This window comes from Lithobates pipiens, unplaced genomic scaffold (assembly GCF_037356315.1).
Source record: "Lithobates pipiens isolate NorthernLeopardFrog02 unplaced genomic scaffold, aLitPip1_a1.2 Scaffold_7, whole genome shotgun sequence".
Classification (NCBI taxonomy): domain Eukaryota; kingdom Metazoa; phylum Chordata; class Amphibia; order Anura; family Ranidae; genus Lithobates; species Lithobates pipiens.
The window spans coordinates 123,787-142,500 of NW_027507892.1; the positions used below are offsets into that span (position 1 = coordinate 123,787).

General features: G+C 43.9%; 1 protein-coding gene across 1 annotated transcript in view; it reads left to right on the top strand.

Annotated features, from left to right (window-relative positions):
• The window catches only part of LOC143959289 (selenoprotein S-like), a 30,555-nt gene that overhangs the window by 8,291 nt on the left and 3,550 nt on the right, over window positions 1-18,714 (top strand). Inside the window, exons 2-5 of the mRNA XM_077467967.1 lie at window positions 675-800; window positions 5,338-5,444; window positions 15,419-15,508; window positions 18,630-18,711. Of these exons, the coding sequence (XP_077324093.1) occupies window positions 675-800; window positions 5,338-5,444; window positions 15,419-15,508; window positions 18,630-18,711 (405 nt within the window). The remainder of the gene's footprint in view (window positions 1-674; window positions 801-5,337; window positions 5,445-15,418; window positions 15,509-18,629; window positions 18,712-18,714) is intronic.

Here is an 18,714-nt window from a genome sequence, read left to right on the forward strand (position 1 = left end):
GAACTGAATTTATTCTCTCTTGAGAAGAGGATATTAAGGGGGGATATGATCACCATGTACAAATATATAAGGGGTCCATATAGGGAACTTGGTGTCTAGTTATTCACTTTAAAGTCAACAAAGAGGACAAGGGGGCACTCTTTACGTCTAGAGGAGAAGAGATTTCATCTCCAAATACGGAAAGGTTTCTTCACAGTAAGAGCTGTGAAAATGTGGAATAGAATCCCTGCAGAGGTGGTTCTGGCCGGCTCAGTGGATTGCTTTAAGAAAGGCCTGGATTATTTCCTAAGTGTACATAATATAACTGGGTACTGACATTTATAAGTAAAGTTGATCCGGGGAAAATCTGATTGCCTCTCGGGGGATCAGGAAGGAAATTTTTCCCCTGCTTTAGCAAATTGGATCATGCTCTGCTGGGGTTTTTTGCCTTCCTCTGGATCAACTGTGGGTATAGAATTGGGTATATGGGCTGGTATATTATTATTATTATTTATTTATATATATATATATATATATATATATATATATATATATATATATAAAATTTTTTTGGTTGAACTGGATGGACTTAAGTCTTTTTTCAACCTGACTAACTATGTAACTGTCAGTGTAACATTTTGTATTCCAGGTATTGATAACGGCTGCTGGTCTCTTGTTTCTGTGTCTCCTTGCAGTGGGTTCGGCTCTCTCCAGCTACGGATGGTTCATCCTATTCGGCTGCATCCTTTTGTATGTTTTGAAGCAGAAATTTTCATTCAACATTAGCTCTCTCTTCCCCACCGCACAGACGGCACCAGCAGGTATAGTATGGAATACTTACCTTTTACCGGTCTTTATGTTTCTAATAAACATTTCAAGGAAATCTATGTTCATGTCTCTCATAGGTCTGGCCTTTGGCCCTTTTACGGGTCTATTCAGTAGAGAGCGATGCATAAACTGGCGGATTGCCCTGAACTTTTTTTTTTTTTTTGCACAAACTAGTCTTACAGTTTACTGTTTGATAATTTGGCACTTGGCTCATTAATGAGCATCACAAACCAAAAATTTATATTTAATTCACTTTTTATATTCCAAGCAAACTTCCCCCATCCACCCATCTCTCCATGCTTTTATTTTGTTGAGAAATCTCTTTGAAAAACGACCCCCCTAGCATTTCTATCTGCAGCCATCTTGAGCAAGGGAAAAAATTCCTATATAATTTACTTCCTGGAATTCATCTGCTCTTAGCTCAGGCATGGTGACAGGAGGGTGTGCTTGGCTAAGAAGACCTCTCCTCCCCTCCTAAAGCCTCCTGGGATATATGACATCATTTTGGTCCAGGCCAGAAACCAGGAAGTAACTGAAGAAATATAAAAAAAAAAGTTTAAAACTGGAAGGTATATTCTAGTTATCTCTTTTTACTAATGCTAAAAATAGGATTAAAAAGAGTCAGATTAGCAACCCCTATGCTAACGATCCTGTGTAAGAAAGATGTATATACAGTGAGGGGGGAAAAGTATTTTATCCCCTGCTGATGTTGTATGTTTGCCCCACTGACAAAGAAATGATCAGTCTGTAATTTGAATGGTCGGTTTATTTTAACAGTGAGAGACAGAACAACAACAAAAATATCCAGAAAAACGCATTTAAAAAAAGTTATAAATTGATTTGCATTTTAATGAGTGAAATAAGTATTTGACCCCTTCCCAAAACATGACTTGGTACTTGGTGGCAAAACCCTTGTTGGCAATCAGGTCAGACGTTTCTTGTAGTTGGCCTCCAGATTTGCACACATCTCAGGAGGGGTTTTCTCCCACTCCTCTTTGCAGATCCTCTCCAAGTCATTAAGGTTTCCAGGCTGACGTTTGGTAACTGGAACCTTCAGCTCCCTCCACATATTTTCTATGGGATTAAGGTCTGGAGACTGGCTAGGCCACTCCAGGACCTTAATGTGCTTCTTCTTGAGCCACTCCTTTGTTGCCTTGGCCGTGTGTTTTGGGTCATTGTCATGCTGCAATACCCATCTATGACCCATTTTCAATGCCCTGGCTGAGGGAAGTAGGGTTTCACCTAAGATTTGATGGTACATGGCCCCGTCCATCATCCCTTTTGATGCAGTGAATTTGTCCTGTCCTCTTAGCAGAAAAACACCCCCAAAGCATAACGTTTCCACCTCCTATGTATGACAGTGGAGAGTGGGGATGGTGTTCTTGGAGTCATAGGCAGCATTTCTCCTCCTCCTCCAAAGACGGCGAGTTGATTTGATGCAAAAGAGCTGGATTTTGGTCTCATCTCATCACAACACTTTCACCCAGTTCTCCTCTAAATCATTCAGATATTCATTAGCAGACTTCAGACGTGCCTGTACATGTGATTTCTTGAGCAGGGGGACCTTGCGGGTGCTGCAGGATTTCAGTCCTTCACAGCGTCGTGTGTTACCAATTGATATCTTGGTGACTATGGTCCCAGCTGCCTTGAGATCATTGACAAGATTCTCCTGTGTAGTTCTGGGCTGATTCTTCACCATTCTCATGATCATTGAAACTCCACAAGGTGAGATCTCGCATGGAGCCCCAGACCGAGGGAGATTGACAATTATTTTGTGTTTCTTCCATCGAATCGCCCCAACTGTTGTCACCCTCTCAGCAAGCTGCTTGGCAATGGTCTTGTCCCCGACATCCTTGGACAGCTCTTTGGTCTTGGCCATGGTGGAGAGATTGAGATCTGATTGCTTCCAAGGACAGGTGCCTTTTTTTTAATTATTATTTTTTTTTATACAGGTAACAAGCTGAGATTAGGAGCATCCCCTTTAAGAGTGCTCCTAAGCTCAGCTCGTTACCTGTATAGAAGACAACTGGGAGCCAGAACTCTGCTGATTATAGGGGATCAAATACTTATTTCACTCATTAAAATGCAATGTATAACTTTTTTGAAATTTCTTTTTCTGGATATTTTTGTTGTTATTCTGTCTCACTGTTAAAGTGACACTTATGCCTCGTACACACGATTGAACATTCCCACAACAAAATCCATGGGATTTTTTTCCAGACAGATGTTGGCTCAAACTTGTCATGCATACACACGGTCACACAAAGTTGTCAGAATTTCTGAATGTCAAGAACGCGGTGACATACAACACGTATGACGAGCCGAGAAAAATGAAGTTCTGCTTGATTCCGAGCATGCGTGGCACTTTGTGCGTCGGAATTGTGTACGCACGAACGGAATTTGCGCGAAAGGGTTTGTTGTCGGAAAATTTGAGACCCAGATCTCAAATTTTGGGCGACGGAAATTCGATGGATACTGTCCGATGGAGCTTACACACGGTTGAAATTTCTGATAACAAGCTCCGCACATTTTCCGTCGGAAAGTCTGTGTACATGGCATAAAGCTTACTTTTTTTCATAATATTTTTATTTTTTTTTATTTTTTTAAATAACAAGCATATCATACTTTCCTCCACTGTGCAGCTAGTTTTTTGCACAGAGTGGCCCCGCTCCTCCTCTTCTGGGGTCCCTCAGCAGCTCTTGTGGCTCCACCCCACATCAGATAACCCCCTAGGAGAAGCGCTATCCCAGGGGGTTACCTTGCTGGCACACTCTCAAGTCCAGCATTTGTGTCCATAGACGCCGAATGCCGGACTCGGCCCCACCCAACCCTTCGGCAGCCGTGTCATTGGATATGATTGGCAGCAGCGGGAGCCAATGGCTGCGCTGCTATCAATCTATCCAATCAAGAGCTGAGAACCCCCTAGCAGAGACACGGGCGCATCCCCGTTAGACAAGTTTGGGGGTTCAGGTAAGTAAAACGGGGAGGCTGGGGGCTGGTCACTGACAGGTGTTTTTTCACCTTAATGCATAGGATGCATTAAGGTGAAAAAACACAAACCTTTACAACCCCTTTAAGATAAATCTGATCATTTCTTTGTCGGTGAGCAAATGTACAAAATCAGCAGAGGATCAAATACTTTTTTCCCTCACTGTACTTGCCTATTTTCAGTCTGGTCCGGTCCAGTCACATGATCCGCCTCCCCTGTGTCAGCCAGCAGTGGCTGCAGGGGAGAGGAGGGAGTGGTGACAATAGATTGGCCATCGGAGCCTATGGGTGATGTCCCGCTCCCCAGACATTCCTGGCTGTTGTCAAGCCTCTCGCCCTTCTCACCCTGTTCTCCCTTTTCTGGGGTTGGTTTACTGAAACTCTAGAGAGAGCAAAATATGGTGAAGCTGTGCATGGTAGCCAATCGGCTTCTAACTTCATCTTGTTCAATAAAACTTTGACAATAAGCCCTCATTCACACTGAACTTAGCTTTGAAATTTGTGCGAGTTCATCTGAACCCACACGATTTCAAATCCGCATTTAAAGTGGTGTTGCCACCAAAAAATAAAATAAAAAATTGCTTAAAATTCATAATAAAATGTAAAAAAAATAATAATTTGGAAAATTGTTTTTATTTTTTTTTACTCCCCTCCGAATGCCTGTTGCTAAGGGGTCGCTCGTAGTCTGCCTCCTTCATTGCCCAGGCTGGTGACATCACTTCCCCTCGGCACCACACAGTCATCTGGGACCTTCACATGTCCCAGCTGACTGTGCGGCGCCACTCGCGCATGCGCAGTGGGTGCCCGGCTGTGAAGCCACAGTCGGATGCCCACAGTAAGAGTGCTGGCGCCGCGAGTGGAGTGGGGAACGAGGGGAGGGGCTTCGTTCCCCCGCATTGCTGGACCCTGGGACAGGGTAAGTGTCCGATTATTAAAAGTCAGCAGCTGCAGTATTTGTAGCTGCTGACTTTTTTAAATTTATTTTTTTAGGGGGCACCCCACTTTAAGTCTGACCTCGAGGTGTGACTTGATGCACAGATGTCTATTAAAATCACCTCCGAAGTTACCAAAAGTAGTTCAGAAACTCATTTTGGAAATCGGTGCGGTGCTGCAAAGTCCAATTGGGACGCTCCAATTGCCGACACTGGGTTTCGATTTTGACATGCAGTTTTGACCTGTCAAATCGTGCCGATGTGAACGGGGGGCTTTAACCTGGAAGCTGATTGGTTTCTATGCAGAGCTGTACCAGATTCTGTGTGCTCCAGTTTTAGTAAATCGACCCCAGCGTGCGTTCAGGGGCTGTGCACCTGCCTAGTGACTGGCTCTCTGCTCATGAAGCTCTGAGAACCGACTGATCACCGGCGTTCGATCGCTCGGTTCTCAGTGTTGGAGGCGGCGGGGTACAGACGTAGCATCGAGCCTGCATCCACCTAGTAAGTATGATTTTTGAAAAAAAAAAAAAAAACTCTGAGGGTTTACTACTACTACTACTTTTACTACTTTTATACCGCTTTTATGACTTTGTGTCGAATCTTTCCCTAGACCCAGATGAAGTGGTCAGAAGACAGGAAGCCGTGGCGGCAGCCAGGCTGAAGATGCAGCAGGAGTTGGATGCTCAGGCGGAAAGATATAAAGAGAAGCAGAGACAGGTGAGTGACGGAAGCAGAAATGTGGACGGTTTGCTTTGTATATGTAGATCTGTCTTGTTAAGGCGCAGAACTAGGAAAACGTAATCCTCCTCTCAGGGGCCCCTATTAAAATGATGGAGCAACATTTCTGAACGTTTACATTCTGTGCAGGATTTGGGTGTTTTTTTTTTCCAGTGTAAACACTACAGCAGTACCCCCCCCCCCCCATGTTGTTGTTGTTGTTATTAATAATACATTTTTCTTTCTACTAATAAAATATTGAAAATTTACTGGCAGATTACTGATAACCTGCAATCATACAAACTCCTTTTAGAAAGTAAGAGGATTGATATTTGAAAAAAAAAAACGGAAGGATTCCCCCAAGGATTTTTTTTTTAGCAGCTATGTATTCTAATCAAGAGAGTTTATATAGTTTATAATATTGTAAAATCTTTATTGGACAAAATTAGTACAAGAATGGAAATAGGATTTTAAATGGGAATTCTGGCTACAGGTGTGTACATTCATGTTCTAGTACAGCTGTCAATTATTACACAGTACATTGTAAAAATAATATCCACACAAACACTCCAACGCATTTCAACTTATTCAGTCAGTCTTCTTCAGGGGTTGTGTTTTATTTTTATTTTTTGGTCTCTAAAAGGATATATCAAAACATCCATATGTTTAATACCTCATATTCTATGTGATATATTTTAGTAAATTGATGGTTACCGTTCAGGAAATGGCATTCTACCCTATAGCCATAAATTGTTTAAAAAGATCACAGTGGTCCAAAAATCTCCACACGCTCTTCCCACCTCCTCAAGATGAGGCCTGGGTCTTTTCCTTCCTTCCTTCCTTCCTTCCTTCCTTCCTTCCTTCCTTCCTTCCTTCCTTCCTTCCTTCCTTCCTTCCTTCCTTCCTTCCTTCCTTCCTTCCTTCCTCCTCCCTTCTTCTCCTTTCTCCTCCCTTCTTCTCCTTTCTCCTCCCTTCTTCTCCTTTCTCCTCCCTTCTTCTCCTTTCTCCTCCCTTCTTCTCCTTTCTCCTCCCTTCTTCTCCTTTCTCCTCCCTTCTTCTCCTTTCTCCTCCCTTCTTCTCCTTTCTCCTCCCTTCTTCTCCTTTCTCCTCCCTTCTTCTCCTTTCTCCTCCCTTCTTCTCCTTCCTCCTTCTCCCCAATTATTTGGGATTTGCAGCCCTTTAGACTCTCAGAAATGCGTTTTTCTATTCTGAGGATTGATATTTAACCCCTTGCACGTGTATATATATATAATATAAATTATATATATTACATATGTTGCAGTTTACCAGGCTGAAGATATCAGTCACAACCCTGTGCCATAATTATTTTTTTTGCGTCCGGGTTCTTCATGAAGCCTCTGGAACGGTTTTGGAAGCAGCAGAAGGGGATGTGTCCACCACCACCACCATACCGCTCGCTGGTGTTTATAGGGCTTGCTGGTTCACCCAAGAAAATGATCAGAGGGCTGCACCCATAGGCAATCAAAGAGTTAATACTTTTTCATCGACTCTATGGCCTTGGAGGACCAGTTCAGTCTGGAAGTAAATACATTTTTGTTTTTTGTTTTAATTTTTATTGCTTTTAAAAGTAAAGAAGAGATTTGGGGTCTTTTTGACCCCAAATCTCTCCATGAAGAGGAGGGGGAAGGGAGGAGGAGATGGTAAAAGGGGGGGCGGCAGGAGGAAAGGGAGGGGAAGAGGGAGGAGGAGAGGTGGAAAAGGGGTTGGGGGGGAGGGAGGGAGTTGCACTACTCCTGAGTTCAGCCACATGCATCTTCAGAGATGGAGATGACGCACCTTTTTTTTTTTTTTTTTGCGCTGGTGGTGTTCCTGTCCATGGACAATTTATACCCCATTCACACATTGCGTTGTGGAAACCAGCGTTTCCGCTTGCAATTTTCAAAGCGCGATTTACACTTGCTTCCCTGTGTCGTGCATTGAGGTGAATGGGTTACCCTATGCGCGTTTGTTGCCCAAAAAACGCTCCTGCTCCTTTTTTTGGGACGACAGACTTGGCGCCATTTTTAAATGTATGTTATGTCGCGTGATTCTGTCACTTGACAGTCGCAGCAGAATCGTACCACGTTTTGGGGTGCCATTTAAGAATCGTGCGACCCCAAAGACACGTTTGCACGTTTTTCCAGCGATTTGGAATCGTGGGCGGGATTGCAGAGATTCCAAATCTCCAAATGTGAACAGGGCCCTGGGATCAACAGGAGAAAAAAAACACTTTTTTTTTTTTTTTTTTTTGACAAAACATCAGAGTTGGCAACCCTGCCATAGAGTCAGATGATGAACACGAACAACGTGCGTATTAGAACATCTCATGTTTGCTTTTGTTTAATAACCGCTAAGTCAGTTCCGTCCAACATTTTGCTTTCCCTTTACTGTACTAGTTTCCTCTCTGGGAAGCCTTTCCTCATACCGTAATTCTCTTAAGTATCTGCACACAGATGAATGGGATCTCCTGCCAGGGCTGCTCAGAAAGAATCGCAATAATCAGGTTGGCAGTGAGAAAATCTGTCTTCATCCCAAAGTAAATACTGGCCGCCGTCCCGCTTCCTCCAAGCAGCTGGGACTGTGGGAATGAGAACAATGGAGCTCCGTGTGCCGGAGACAATACATCTGATCACTGCGTCATCCTAGCAAGGAGCCCCGGACTGGTTCATGGCGGATTGGATTTGATTTAAATCAACTTGATTTGAAATCATCATTTTTAAAAGAGCAACTGTCATCTCTGTCCCTCAGCGGTTCCTCCTCTGACCCGCTGGTGACTCACCGACAGTCCCGTTCACTTTAATGGGACGGCTGGTGATGTGGCAGGGACACAACAAGGCGAGGGACGTGACGGCAGCAGGTGAGTGGATAGTAGCTAACAGGCGCTGCCATGATGGATCTGAAATGACAGGGGCTCTTTAAATGTAAGGGCTTGTTCTTGCTGGCAGTCAGAATCTTTAATATTTGCAAACAAAATAAAGGTTTCCTATTTAGAATAAGATGTCAGGTTAGTAAAACGGCGATATCAGAACTGATTCAATCATCCAGTTTGTAGTGTACATAGATTTGCAAAACAATGGGATAAAGGAATATTCCTGAACTTTGTTTTATCTCATGATTACTGTGAAATTGTGTGAATGCATCAATGCAGTGCATGTTATTTGAGCTTGCAGGGCTTGGATTCATTGAATGAGTTTACCAAAAATGTAAATATTGCAGAATATACAGCCCCATGCTACATAACTAAGCTCCATTTCATTCTGAATAAATTTCATTATTAATGTATCCTAATCGCTTGCTGACCAGCCGCCGTCATACTGCAGCAGGTTGTCATAGCTGCGCAAATCGCCATAGGTGTACGTCAGTCGATTATAAGAGCAATAAGGGGCGCCACCCGCGATCGTTCCACAGAGAGCCAGAACTCAATGTAAACAGACCGATCCCCGTTCTGTCAGGGAAGTAGAGATGTCAATGGTCTCCAACATTGGGAGGATGCTTTGGGGGTCTGACCCCCTCAAAGCACCATGTCCACATGTTGATGGGGGCAAGGGCCTCATCCCCACAACCCTGGCCGGTGGTTGTGGGGGTCTGTGGGCAGGGGGCTTATCAGAATCTGGAAGCCCCCTTTAACAAGGGGACCCACAGATCCTGCCCCCCCCCTTTTGAAATGGTAAGGGGGTACAAAAGTACCCCTACCATTTCACAAATAAAGTGTAAAAAATTGTTAAAAGACACACACACACACCATTGGAATCTTTTTTTATTTTTAATAAAGGACTTTTCCCAAACACTTTTTAGGACAATAACTTGCATATTAGCCTTTAAAATTAGCACTTTTTAGTTTGAATGTTCGAGTCCCTTAAAGTTCACACAAAGTTTAGGTCTGTTCGCAGGTTCTGGTGCGAACTGAACCGGGGGTGTTCGGCTCATCCTCAGACACGTCACCGGTCCCAGATGATTGCTCAGCCAGTCGCTGTGCAGCTCACGCATTCACAGTGGGTGCCCGGGTCGCAGAGAGGAGTGGGAGATGAGCGGGGGGCTGCATCGCTGGAACCTGTGACAGGTAAGTGACCGATTTTTATTAAGTCAGCAGCTGCCCCCCCCCCCCCCCCCCCCCAGGGCTTTCACACTGGAGCGGTGCGCTGGCAGGACGCTAAAAAAAAAGTCCTGCTAGCAGCATCTTTGGAGCGGTGTGTATACTGTTTCGAAACCGCTCCTGTCCATTGAAATCAATGCGACAGCGCAGCTGCCCCATTGCAGCAGTGCAGCAGCGCTTTGCAGTGGTTTTAACCCTTTCTCTGCCACTATCGGGGGGGGGGGGGGGTATAAGCTTCCCACTAGTGGCCGAAAATTGACGGTAAAGTGCCGCTAAACATAGAGGTGCTTTACTGCTGACGCACCCACCGCCTCAGTGTGACATGATCAATTCTGCACACTGTCTGGATTAACGTCTAAACACCTTTTCTTGTCTGTAAATGATTTCCATAAACCAGCAAATGTTTAATCAAATGTTTCTTTTAGTAAAAGCTAATTTGGCAGAGCTGATGTTGCTGCGATGTAATTATGCTAATTTATTCTGACAGTATGAATAGGTGAGTCTGGTAATTGTATTGTGCTCTGGGATCAGCGCGGAGACGCTCCACACATTTCGCATTAGTTGAGATGTCGGCACCCTCACAGCTGTACATACCATGCTGCTATTGTTCTTTTATCAGCCGCATCCGACTCTCAATAGAACCCTGCCGGGCGTCTAGCTTTGTAGTCGGAAACCAAACAAACGCCCCCCCACCCCACTACCAACAAAGAAAGGCCATTTTTTATTAGCAGTCTGTAAGGAATCTGCAGGAGCTGATAGCAGTACGTTTAACCTTTTGTACGGTTTGCACTAAAGCTGGCCTGCACATTGACTCTACTTTAATGGATTTGGTGCAATCTCCAGAGCACGGAGGTTGGTGATGTACATTTCATATAATCGCCCATCCAGCAGATCCTGCATTGTCCAGTTCAGATCCTCTCATGCCCTGCTACTGCTTGGTCCCGTGCCACCATTCTGCCTGACGTCATCAAGGGGCCTACTACCCTGGTTCCCAGAAAATAAGACCTAGCGCGATTGTCGGTGATGGCTGCAATATAAGCCCTAGTTAAAGTCCTTGTAGGTCTTATTTTTCAGGGCAGGGCTTCTTTTCAAGGGAAACAGGACAGGGCTTATTTGGGGGGGGTCTGGGTTATATTGCAGCCATCACCGACAATCACGCTAGGTCTTATTTTGGGGGAAACAGGGTAGCTCTTCGGCAGGACTACTGATTACGTGCCACTAGCCCCCCCCCCCCATGTAACAATATACCATGCCTAAAATTCTTTGAGGTGATAACAAAAAAACTTGCCACCACCCTCATCTATAGCTGGCTGTCGCAGTAAGCGGAATTGGAGGGCTAAAACATGTAACGACAAAAGCCTGGGGGAAAAAAAACAAAGCCTACTTACCACGAGCTAGCAGACAGCCGAATAAGCCTGTCTAGGGCTGAAACAACTAATCGATTTATGAAATGAATCGATTACTATTTTCATAATTGATTAATCGGCCAGTAACATAATGTGGTTAAAAATAAATTAAAATGAGCCATTTAAAGTACAAAAAGAGCAAATAATCGCTACTGTAAATATTACTTTCACTGTTCTACAGTAAAAATCCTTACAGTAGTGATTATGTTTTTTTTTTTTTTTTTTTTTTGTACTATAAGGCCCGGTTCACACCGCTGCGGGGGGAGATCCGGATGTGATTCGCACAGCAAATCACATCCGATCTCCGTAGCGATGCGAGTTCAGCCATACAGATAGTATGGCTGAATTCGCAGCGCTCCCGCAGCAAACTCGCACGGGACCCTTTTTTGGGTCCGCAACAGAACAGTTCACACCATGCGATCCGATTGCTGTGCGAGTCGGCAGATCGCACTGCGATATGCCGACTGATCTGGGGGTGTCATTAACATAACATTGACACTCCCAGCCGTCCGCATAGGGCAGTGTGAACTGCCGGCGGGAGGTGTGCGATGCGGGTAAACGCCGCGGATTCACGGCGTTCCCGCATCGCTATAGTGTGAACCCGGCCTTAAGGGCTCATTTTTATTTTTTTACCCCATTATGTTACTAAACGTCTTAGACTTGGTTCACATCTATATGTTTATTGGTGCTTTTTGCAGAAATGCACTACAGTTCATTTACATGGTTTCCTATGGGACACGTTCACATCTGAAAGGGTCAGGGACTTTTAACGCAAAATGGTGCTTTATTGGTTCAATATACTTCAATGGAGAAGCTGCAGAAAAGCGTGTAATGCGTTTTTGCAGCAATTTGTGTGTTTTTTTTAATCTGCCCAAAAAAGAAATGCAAAAATGTAAATTGCAGTAAAATTATGTGCGCAAAAATCAAACCGCACAGCAAAACGCACTGCAGATCAAAAGCAAACTGCATAGGTGTGTACTGAGCCTTATGCTGGCCGCACCGATCGGTTTTCAGGTGAGAATATTCAGACGAAAAATCTTTGTACATTCGCTGAATGAAAGAATTTTGTTTGAAATTTTCATTTGTTTTTAACATTCTGTTTTTAAAATGAATAATTTCTGAATGAAAACCACATACACTGTCTGAAAATTCCTTTCACCAAGAAGTTTTCTATTTCCAAATTTTCCCGTCACTGTGGTTGAAAATGAACGTCAATTTGACCCACTTTTTTTTTTTTTTTTTTTTTTTTTTAAGGTTATTAACCGATTAATCGAAACAATAATCGGCCAACTAATCAATTTATGAAAATAATCATTAGTTGCAGCCCTAAACCTGTCTAACAGTATGCGTTAACCGCTTAAGGACCGCCTCGCGCCAATGTACGTCGGCAGAATGGCACAGCTGGGCACAAGCATGTACAGGTACGTTGCCCTTTTAAGTGCCCATCCGTGGGTCCCGAGCTCCATGACCGTGGCCGCGGGACCTGCGGACCCGATCGCCGCCGGTGTTCCGTGATCGGGTCACAGAGCTGAAGAACGAGGAGAGGTCTGTGTAAACAAACCTCTCCCCGTGCTTCCTACTGTGGCTATCACCGATCATCTGTTCCCTGTTATAGGGAAAGACTATCAGTGACCTCACACGCCAAGCCACGCCCCCCTACAGTTAAAAAAACCACACACACACTTAACCCCTACACTGCCCCCTAGTGGTTAACCCCTTCACTGCCAGTGACATTTTTTACAGTAATCAGTGCATTTTTAATTGCACTGATTGCTGCATTAATGCCAATGGTCCCAAAAATGTGTCAAAATTGTCTGACGTGTCCGCCATAATGTCGCAGTCACAATAAAAAAATAAAAAACGCTGAGCGCCGACATTACTAGTAAAAAAAACAATTATTAATAAAAATTCCATAACTATCCCCTATTTTGAAGACGCTATAACTTTTGCGCAAAACCAATCGATATACGCTTATTGCGTTTTTTATTGATTTTTTTACCAAAAATACATATCGGCCTAAACTGAGGAAAAATAATGTTTTTTTTAATATATTTTTTGGGGATATTTATTGTAGCAAAATGTAAAAAAATAATGCGTTTTTTCAAAATTGTCGCTCCTTCATTTTTTTTTTTTTGTTTGTAGTGCAAAAAATAAAAACCGCAGAGGTGATCAAATACCACCAAAAGAAAGCTCTATTTGTGGGAAAAAAAAGGACGTCAATTTTGTTTGGGAGCCACGTCGCACGACCGCGCAATTGTCAGTTAAAACGACGCAGTGCCGAATCGCAAAAAGGGGCTTGGTCCTTTTAGCTGGAAAATGGTGCGGGGCTTAAGTGGTTAAAAACGGGGGTTTAGTCTGCACACACTTGCAAACGCATGCATGAACCACAGAGCCTCGTCATGCACCCTGGTGTCTGTGGTCCTAACACTAACATCACAGGGGAGAAATATGCATTCTGATGGCTAAATGAGGGAAGGTGGACTGAAGGGGAGCCACCCCTTCTTAAAGGTACAGCAGCACAGCAAACACCCAGCAATTAGCACAATGGCTGCAAAGGTGTTGGTGCGCTGCTGGACCAATACAAACACCAATGTGATAACAAAAAACTTTGCTGAGTGTTTGGTGTGCTCCTGTACCTTTTTAAGAAGGGGTGGCTCCCCTTCAGTCCACCTGTCCTCACCTATCCATCAGAATGCATGTGCCTCCACTGTGGGGACACTCATATTTTAGTGTTAGGACCACAAATACCCGTGACGTGGCTCTGTGGCTCACGCATGCCTTTGCAAATACGTGCGGATTAAACCCCTGTTTTTAACACATACTGTGATGCTGTGTACACACGATCGGAATTCCGGCCAGAAAAAGACCGATGTGAGATTTCCATCGGAAAATGCGACCGTGTGTACGCTCCATTGAAATTTAGCTGTCCGAATTCCTGCCAGCCAAAAATTGATAGCATGTTCTCAATTTTCCTGATAGGAAAAACTCTCTATCGGTATTTCCGATCGTGTGTATGCAATTCCGACACGCCAAAACTCGCGCATGCTCAGATTCAACTATGAGACAGAAGCTATTGGCTATTGAACTTCCTTTTTCTAGTCGCGTTGTACGTCACCGCGTTCTAAACGATCGGAATTTGGTGTGATCGTGTGTAGGCAAGACAGCTTGAGCCGAATTCCGTTGGGAAAACCATCAGAGCTTTTTCCGTTGAGAATTCCGATCGTGTGTACGCGCCATTAGACAGGTTTATTTTGGTTGTATGCGAGCTGATGGTAAGTAGGCTTTGCTTTTTTTTTTTTTTTTTCTTGGGAATTCCCCAGACTTTTGTTACCTGAAATTCTTCAAGAACTGGTCACCTCCGCCTAATGCTTTCCATTGGCTAAAACAAAAATGCTTGAATACACATGTAAACGGGTTGTAATCTGCTTCTAAAACCTTCGTATATGCATGCAAACAATGCAAATAAGATCACCTGAAAATGGTTCTGCTCAGGTGTGAATGCAACCTTATGGCCCATACACACGATCCGAATATTGGACGACTTTTTTTTTCGCTTAATAGGCGCAAGTAGAAATTGAATAAGCAACTAAAGCCATGAAGATTCTCGTACGACAATCGGACGTGAGGTCATATGTTGTTTGTATTGTGTTTACGGACGACAACTGTACTGACTAAACGAAAATCATACGATCTGATATCGTACGGGGAAAATTTTGTGCTTGACCGATCGAATAATATCAGATGAACTGTCGTGATCGGCTCTCGGAAGTTGTGCACACATGATCCGAAAATGGTACGATTCTTCCTCGGACGCCATTTTTCGTACGATATTTGCATCGTGTGTACTGCCCATTGGAGAGGATGGCACACTCCCAACTGTCCATAGCTGGCCATACACTTCATTCCCCCAACCCATGCTAGAGTGGCTGGAAGAGTCTCCCCCTGCTTAGTGATTTGTATTCTGACAGCCAACACCTGCGGGTGTCGGAATACCCAAACCGTGGCGGCATCTGATTTGGAATCGGGTGCCGTTTTTTTTGTTTGGCTGACAGTTTTCTGCATAGCTCCCTTTTTTTTTTTTTTTTTTTTTTTTTTAGGATGTCAATGGGAGGGTGCCAACAGGGCCACCCATGGCTTGGACTTTGGTCGGCCCATCAGGAACCGGGCAAAATTATGCTAATTTTCCAAGTGCTGAAGAAAGTTTCTGTAATTGTTTTTTTTTATTTTTTTTTGTGGGGGGTTGTGAATGGCTGGGCTGTTTACATTATATCACTGGGGGGAGAGTAATTGTCATTCTGTTGGGCTTTCTAACCGGTATATAAGTATAAGGGGGGTGCTGGGGGATCCTGGACACAGAAGGCTTTATTATTTTAATGCAGTGTGGTTAAACAGGACTAAAAAACTTTTTAAGATTTTAGAACCACTTTAATGCCTGGTGTGCTTCTCATGTTTTCTCCTCCTGGTTTTTATCTTAGCTGGAAGAAGAGAAGAGGCGGCAGAAGATTGAGAGCTGGGAGAGCATGAAGGAAGGGAAGAGTTACAAGGTGACTTCTCCCATCAGTCAGGTGAGGATGAAGATTCGGGGTTTGTAGAATCCTGCCAGCGGAACGGATATCGGTGCTTTGTACGCCCATTAATCAGTGACTTGTGAGATGAATAATTGCACATTTAATGCCTTGGCTGCTCCATTATACAGTGGAAGCTTGGTTTACGAGTAACGGCGGATAATGAGCGTTTTGAAAGACCAGCAACTTTTTTAAAAATTTTTTTTTTTTTAATCCTGACTCGGATTGCAAGTGTTGTCTCACAAAACAAGCAGGATTCAAGCCAATGGGATGTGCAGTACCGCATTTGGCCAGAGGTGCGGGGGCACTGGTGACACTCAGAACGGTTCAGAGCCATTTGGAAATACTTGGAATCACTCAGAAATTCTTGGAAATACTCCGTTCCCGAGGGTTTCAGAGTTCAGCCGAGCTGTTTCCAAGTATTTCCGAGGCTCTCCAGCACCCCCCCCCACCTCTGGCAACATGCGGTATTGCATGCAATAGAAGTCAACACAGAACGAATTATCTTTGTTTCCATTGACTTCTATGGGGAAACTCACTTTGATATGCGAGTGCTTTGGATTACAAGCATTCTCCTGAAATGGATTATGCTCGTAATCCAAGTTTCCACTGTATCTATAAACGCATATGATTACAAGCATTCCCCTGGAATGGATTATGCTCGTAATCCAAGGTTCCACTGTATCTATAAACACATATGAAAACACGGCCATTTTTTTTTCTTTTGTTATGTCGCTTGTACTGTCATGACTTTAGTGATGCTGGTATTCTATTGGTCAGATATAGGTTTATGAAGCGATTACCTGCCAATGATAGGCCCTGGATATATGCAGCCTGCATCCGGGGCCTATTTGTCAGTAATCGTTGCTTGATCGATTTACATGCGAATAGCCACAGTTAGCTGTGGGAGCGGTCAGCCCCCTTTTTTGATTTCAATGGGGTCTCCACTCACAGATAATTGCTGAGAACCCCTGCTGGCTCTCCCGTATATCATTTTATAATTGTCCCTGTAAATGTAAGGAGCTTTAAACTGACCATACACAGTTAAATTTTCTTTGCAGCCCACAGATTCCTCCATCCACTGTAGAGGGACAAACTCTCACACTGTGGCTATTGTATTCTGGCAGCTGGCTGCATATGATTGGCTGACAGTTTTCTATAAGGCTGGCCATAGACGGTACAAGTCAGCAGGAACCGTGTGTGTGTGTGGGCAGGCTGAATGCACCGATTAATCAAGTTGGGTACAACCAGCCTACTAGATTTACTTGCCGTTATCGCTAGCGGCTGCTGTAGCCGCTAGCAATAATCGCTGTCTTCTCCCAGTGGGGACGGCTTCCCCCGCACCCCAACCCATGGTTGCAGGAAAGACATTTGCAGTCTATGGCCTGCCTAAAGCTGGATACACACTATACAACTTTTGTTGCACCTTTCGACTATGTAGTGCAAGGGCCTGCCTGATTGCATACAAATTGAAAGCGTTCCGTTTTGACCTCCCATATTCTTATATGGTTTTGATAAATCTAAAGAAAATTGCAGTGTGTATCCAGCTTAAGGCTTCTTTTGATAATTTAGATGATAATAAAACAACAATTCATCAATCACTATTCATTTTTAAATAAGAGTTCATGGTCAATCTTATGAAGTCCATCCAGGTGCTTATAAAATATCACCAAAGTGCTCCGGTGATAAAAGTGCTTCTCAGATAGGGAGGCCTCTTACCGGATTAAATTCATCTCTGAAAATTGGGATCAATTGCACTTTTATCTGTCTCACACTAGAGAGCCGACCCTCTCACCATCTGATCTCCAAACGGTTCTATGACCCCCATCCACCAGATTCCCCACCACGGGACTATGTGCCTCAGCCTGTACTCCACCAACATGCTCCAGCAAGAGTATGTATCAAATATAAGACGGGAGAAGCCTCTTAGTGCAATAGTGGTTTAAAATTTAAAATTTATTATAAAATTATTATCTTTACAAGGATAAGGAGCTGCTAACAGTAACAAAACTTTACAGCATGGCCATGGTAATGTCCAGCCCGCCCTTGCATGATGAAGTCGCAGTACTAGCTCCGCCCCACGCCTTTCTCCGTAATACGGCGTCCTCGGGGATCAGAGGCTGCACCCTGTATCAGAGGCATCCAGTTCAGGGCTCGCAGCACTTCCTGGTTGGGAGGTGACTCCAGAGGAATCCAGTGGATGATGTTAGATGCTGGGGATGTCCTGAGGGCATGGCTACACATTTCAAGATGTCCCTGCCTCTTTGTCAAGCCCTTAACAAAGAAGCAGAAAGGCCTTGAAATGCAAAGCCATGCCCCCAGGAAGCTTACTGGAGTTATCCCTTGGGGCTATATATATACAATAACACTGCGCAGTAATCAAAGAATTCAAAAAAAAAGAAAAGCTGCCAACACGCTAAAACTGTGATCTTTTTAGCTGTAGAAACAGCAAAGTATAAAGTGTAAGCGCTAGACTTTATACTTTGGAGTTATCCCTTGACATATCTGATAAAGACTGGTTTATTGGACCCATGGTTGTGCATCCCAGTGCCCAGTGTTTTATGTTTTTTTTTTTTTTCTCTGCTAGGAGAGGTTGTTACCCATACGCTACTTGTGCCATAAAGACATTTTTATTTTTTTATAGGATCTTATGACTTTAAATCCTGTACCGCGTATGTTTAGAGCAGCCTTTCTCAACCTTTTCAAGATAGAGGAACCAATGATATAACTTTCAGGTTTTGGGGGTACTCTGCCAATAATTACTAGATCCACAGCTCAGGTTGGAGTGTTGGTCAGTGGGGACCATGACCCTTAATTGGTGGCCAATGGAATAAATATCACCCTTTTACAAATGGCTGAACAAAAAAAAACCCATAGGCGCCAGCGGTAGGAGGGGCAAAAAAAAACCCCACTAGTAATCGGAGGAACCCCGGGGCTCCATGGTTGAGAAAGGCTGGTCTCCAAATAAGGTATGCATGGTTAAAGTGTGTGTGTGTGTGTGTGTGTGTGTGTGTGTGTGTGTGTGTGTGTGCAGGAGGATGGGCACGAACTCTTCTAGGGAATTTTAACGAAAAAAAAAAAAAAAACATTTATTCATATCACTGCTTTTCTTTGTTTTCAGCCGCAGGAGCCATCTGCAAGCACCTCTGCATCATCTTCTGCCCCAAAACCGAAACCAGACCGGAAACCTCTCAGAAGCGGCGGTC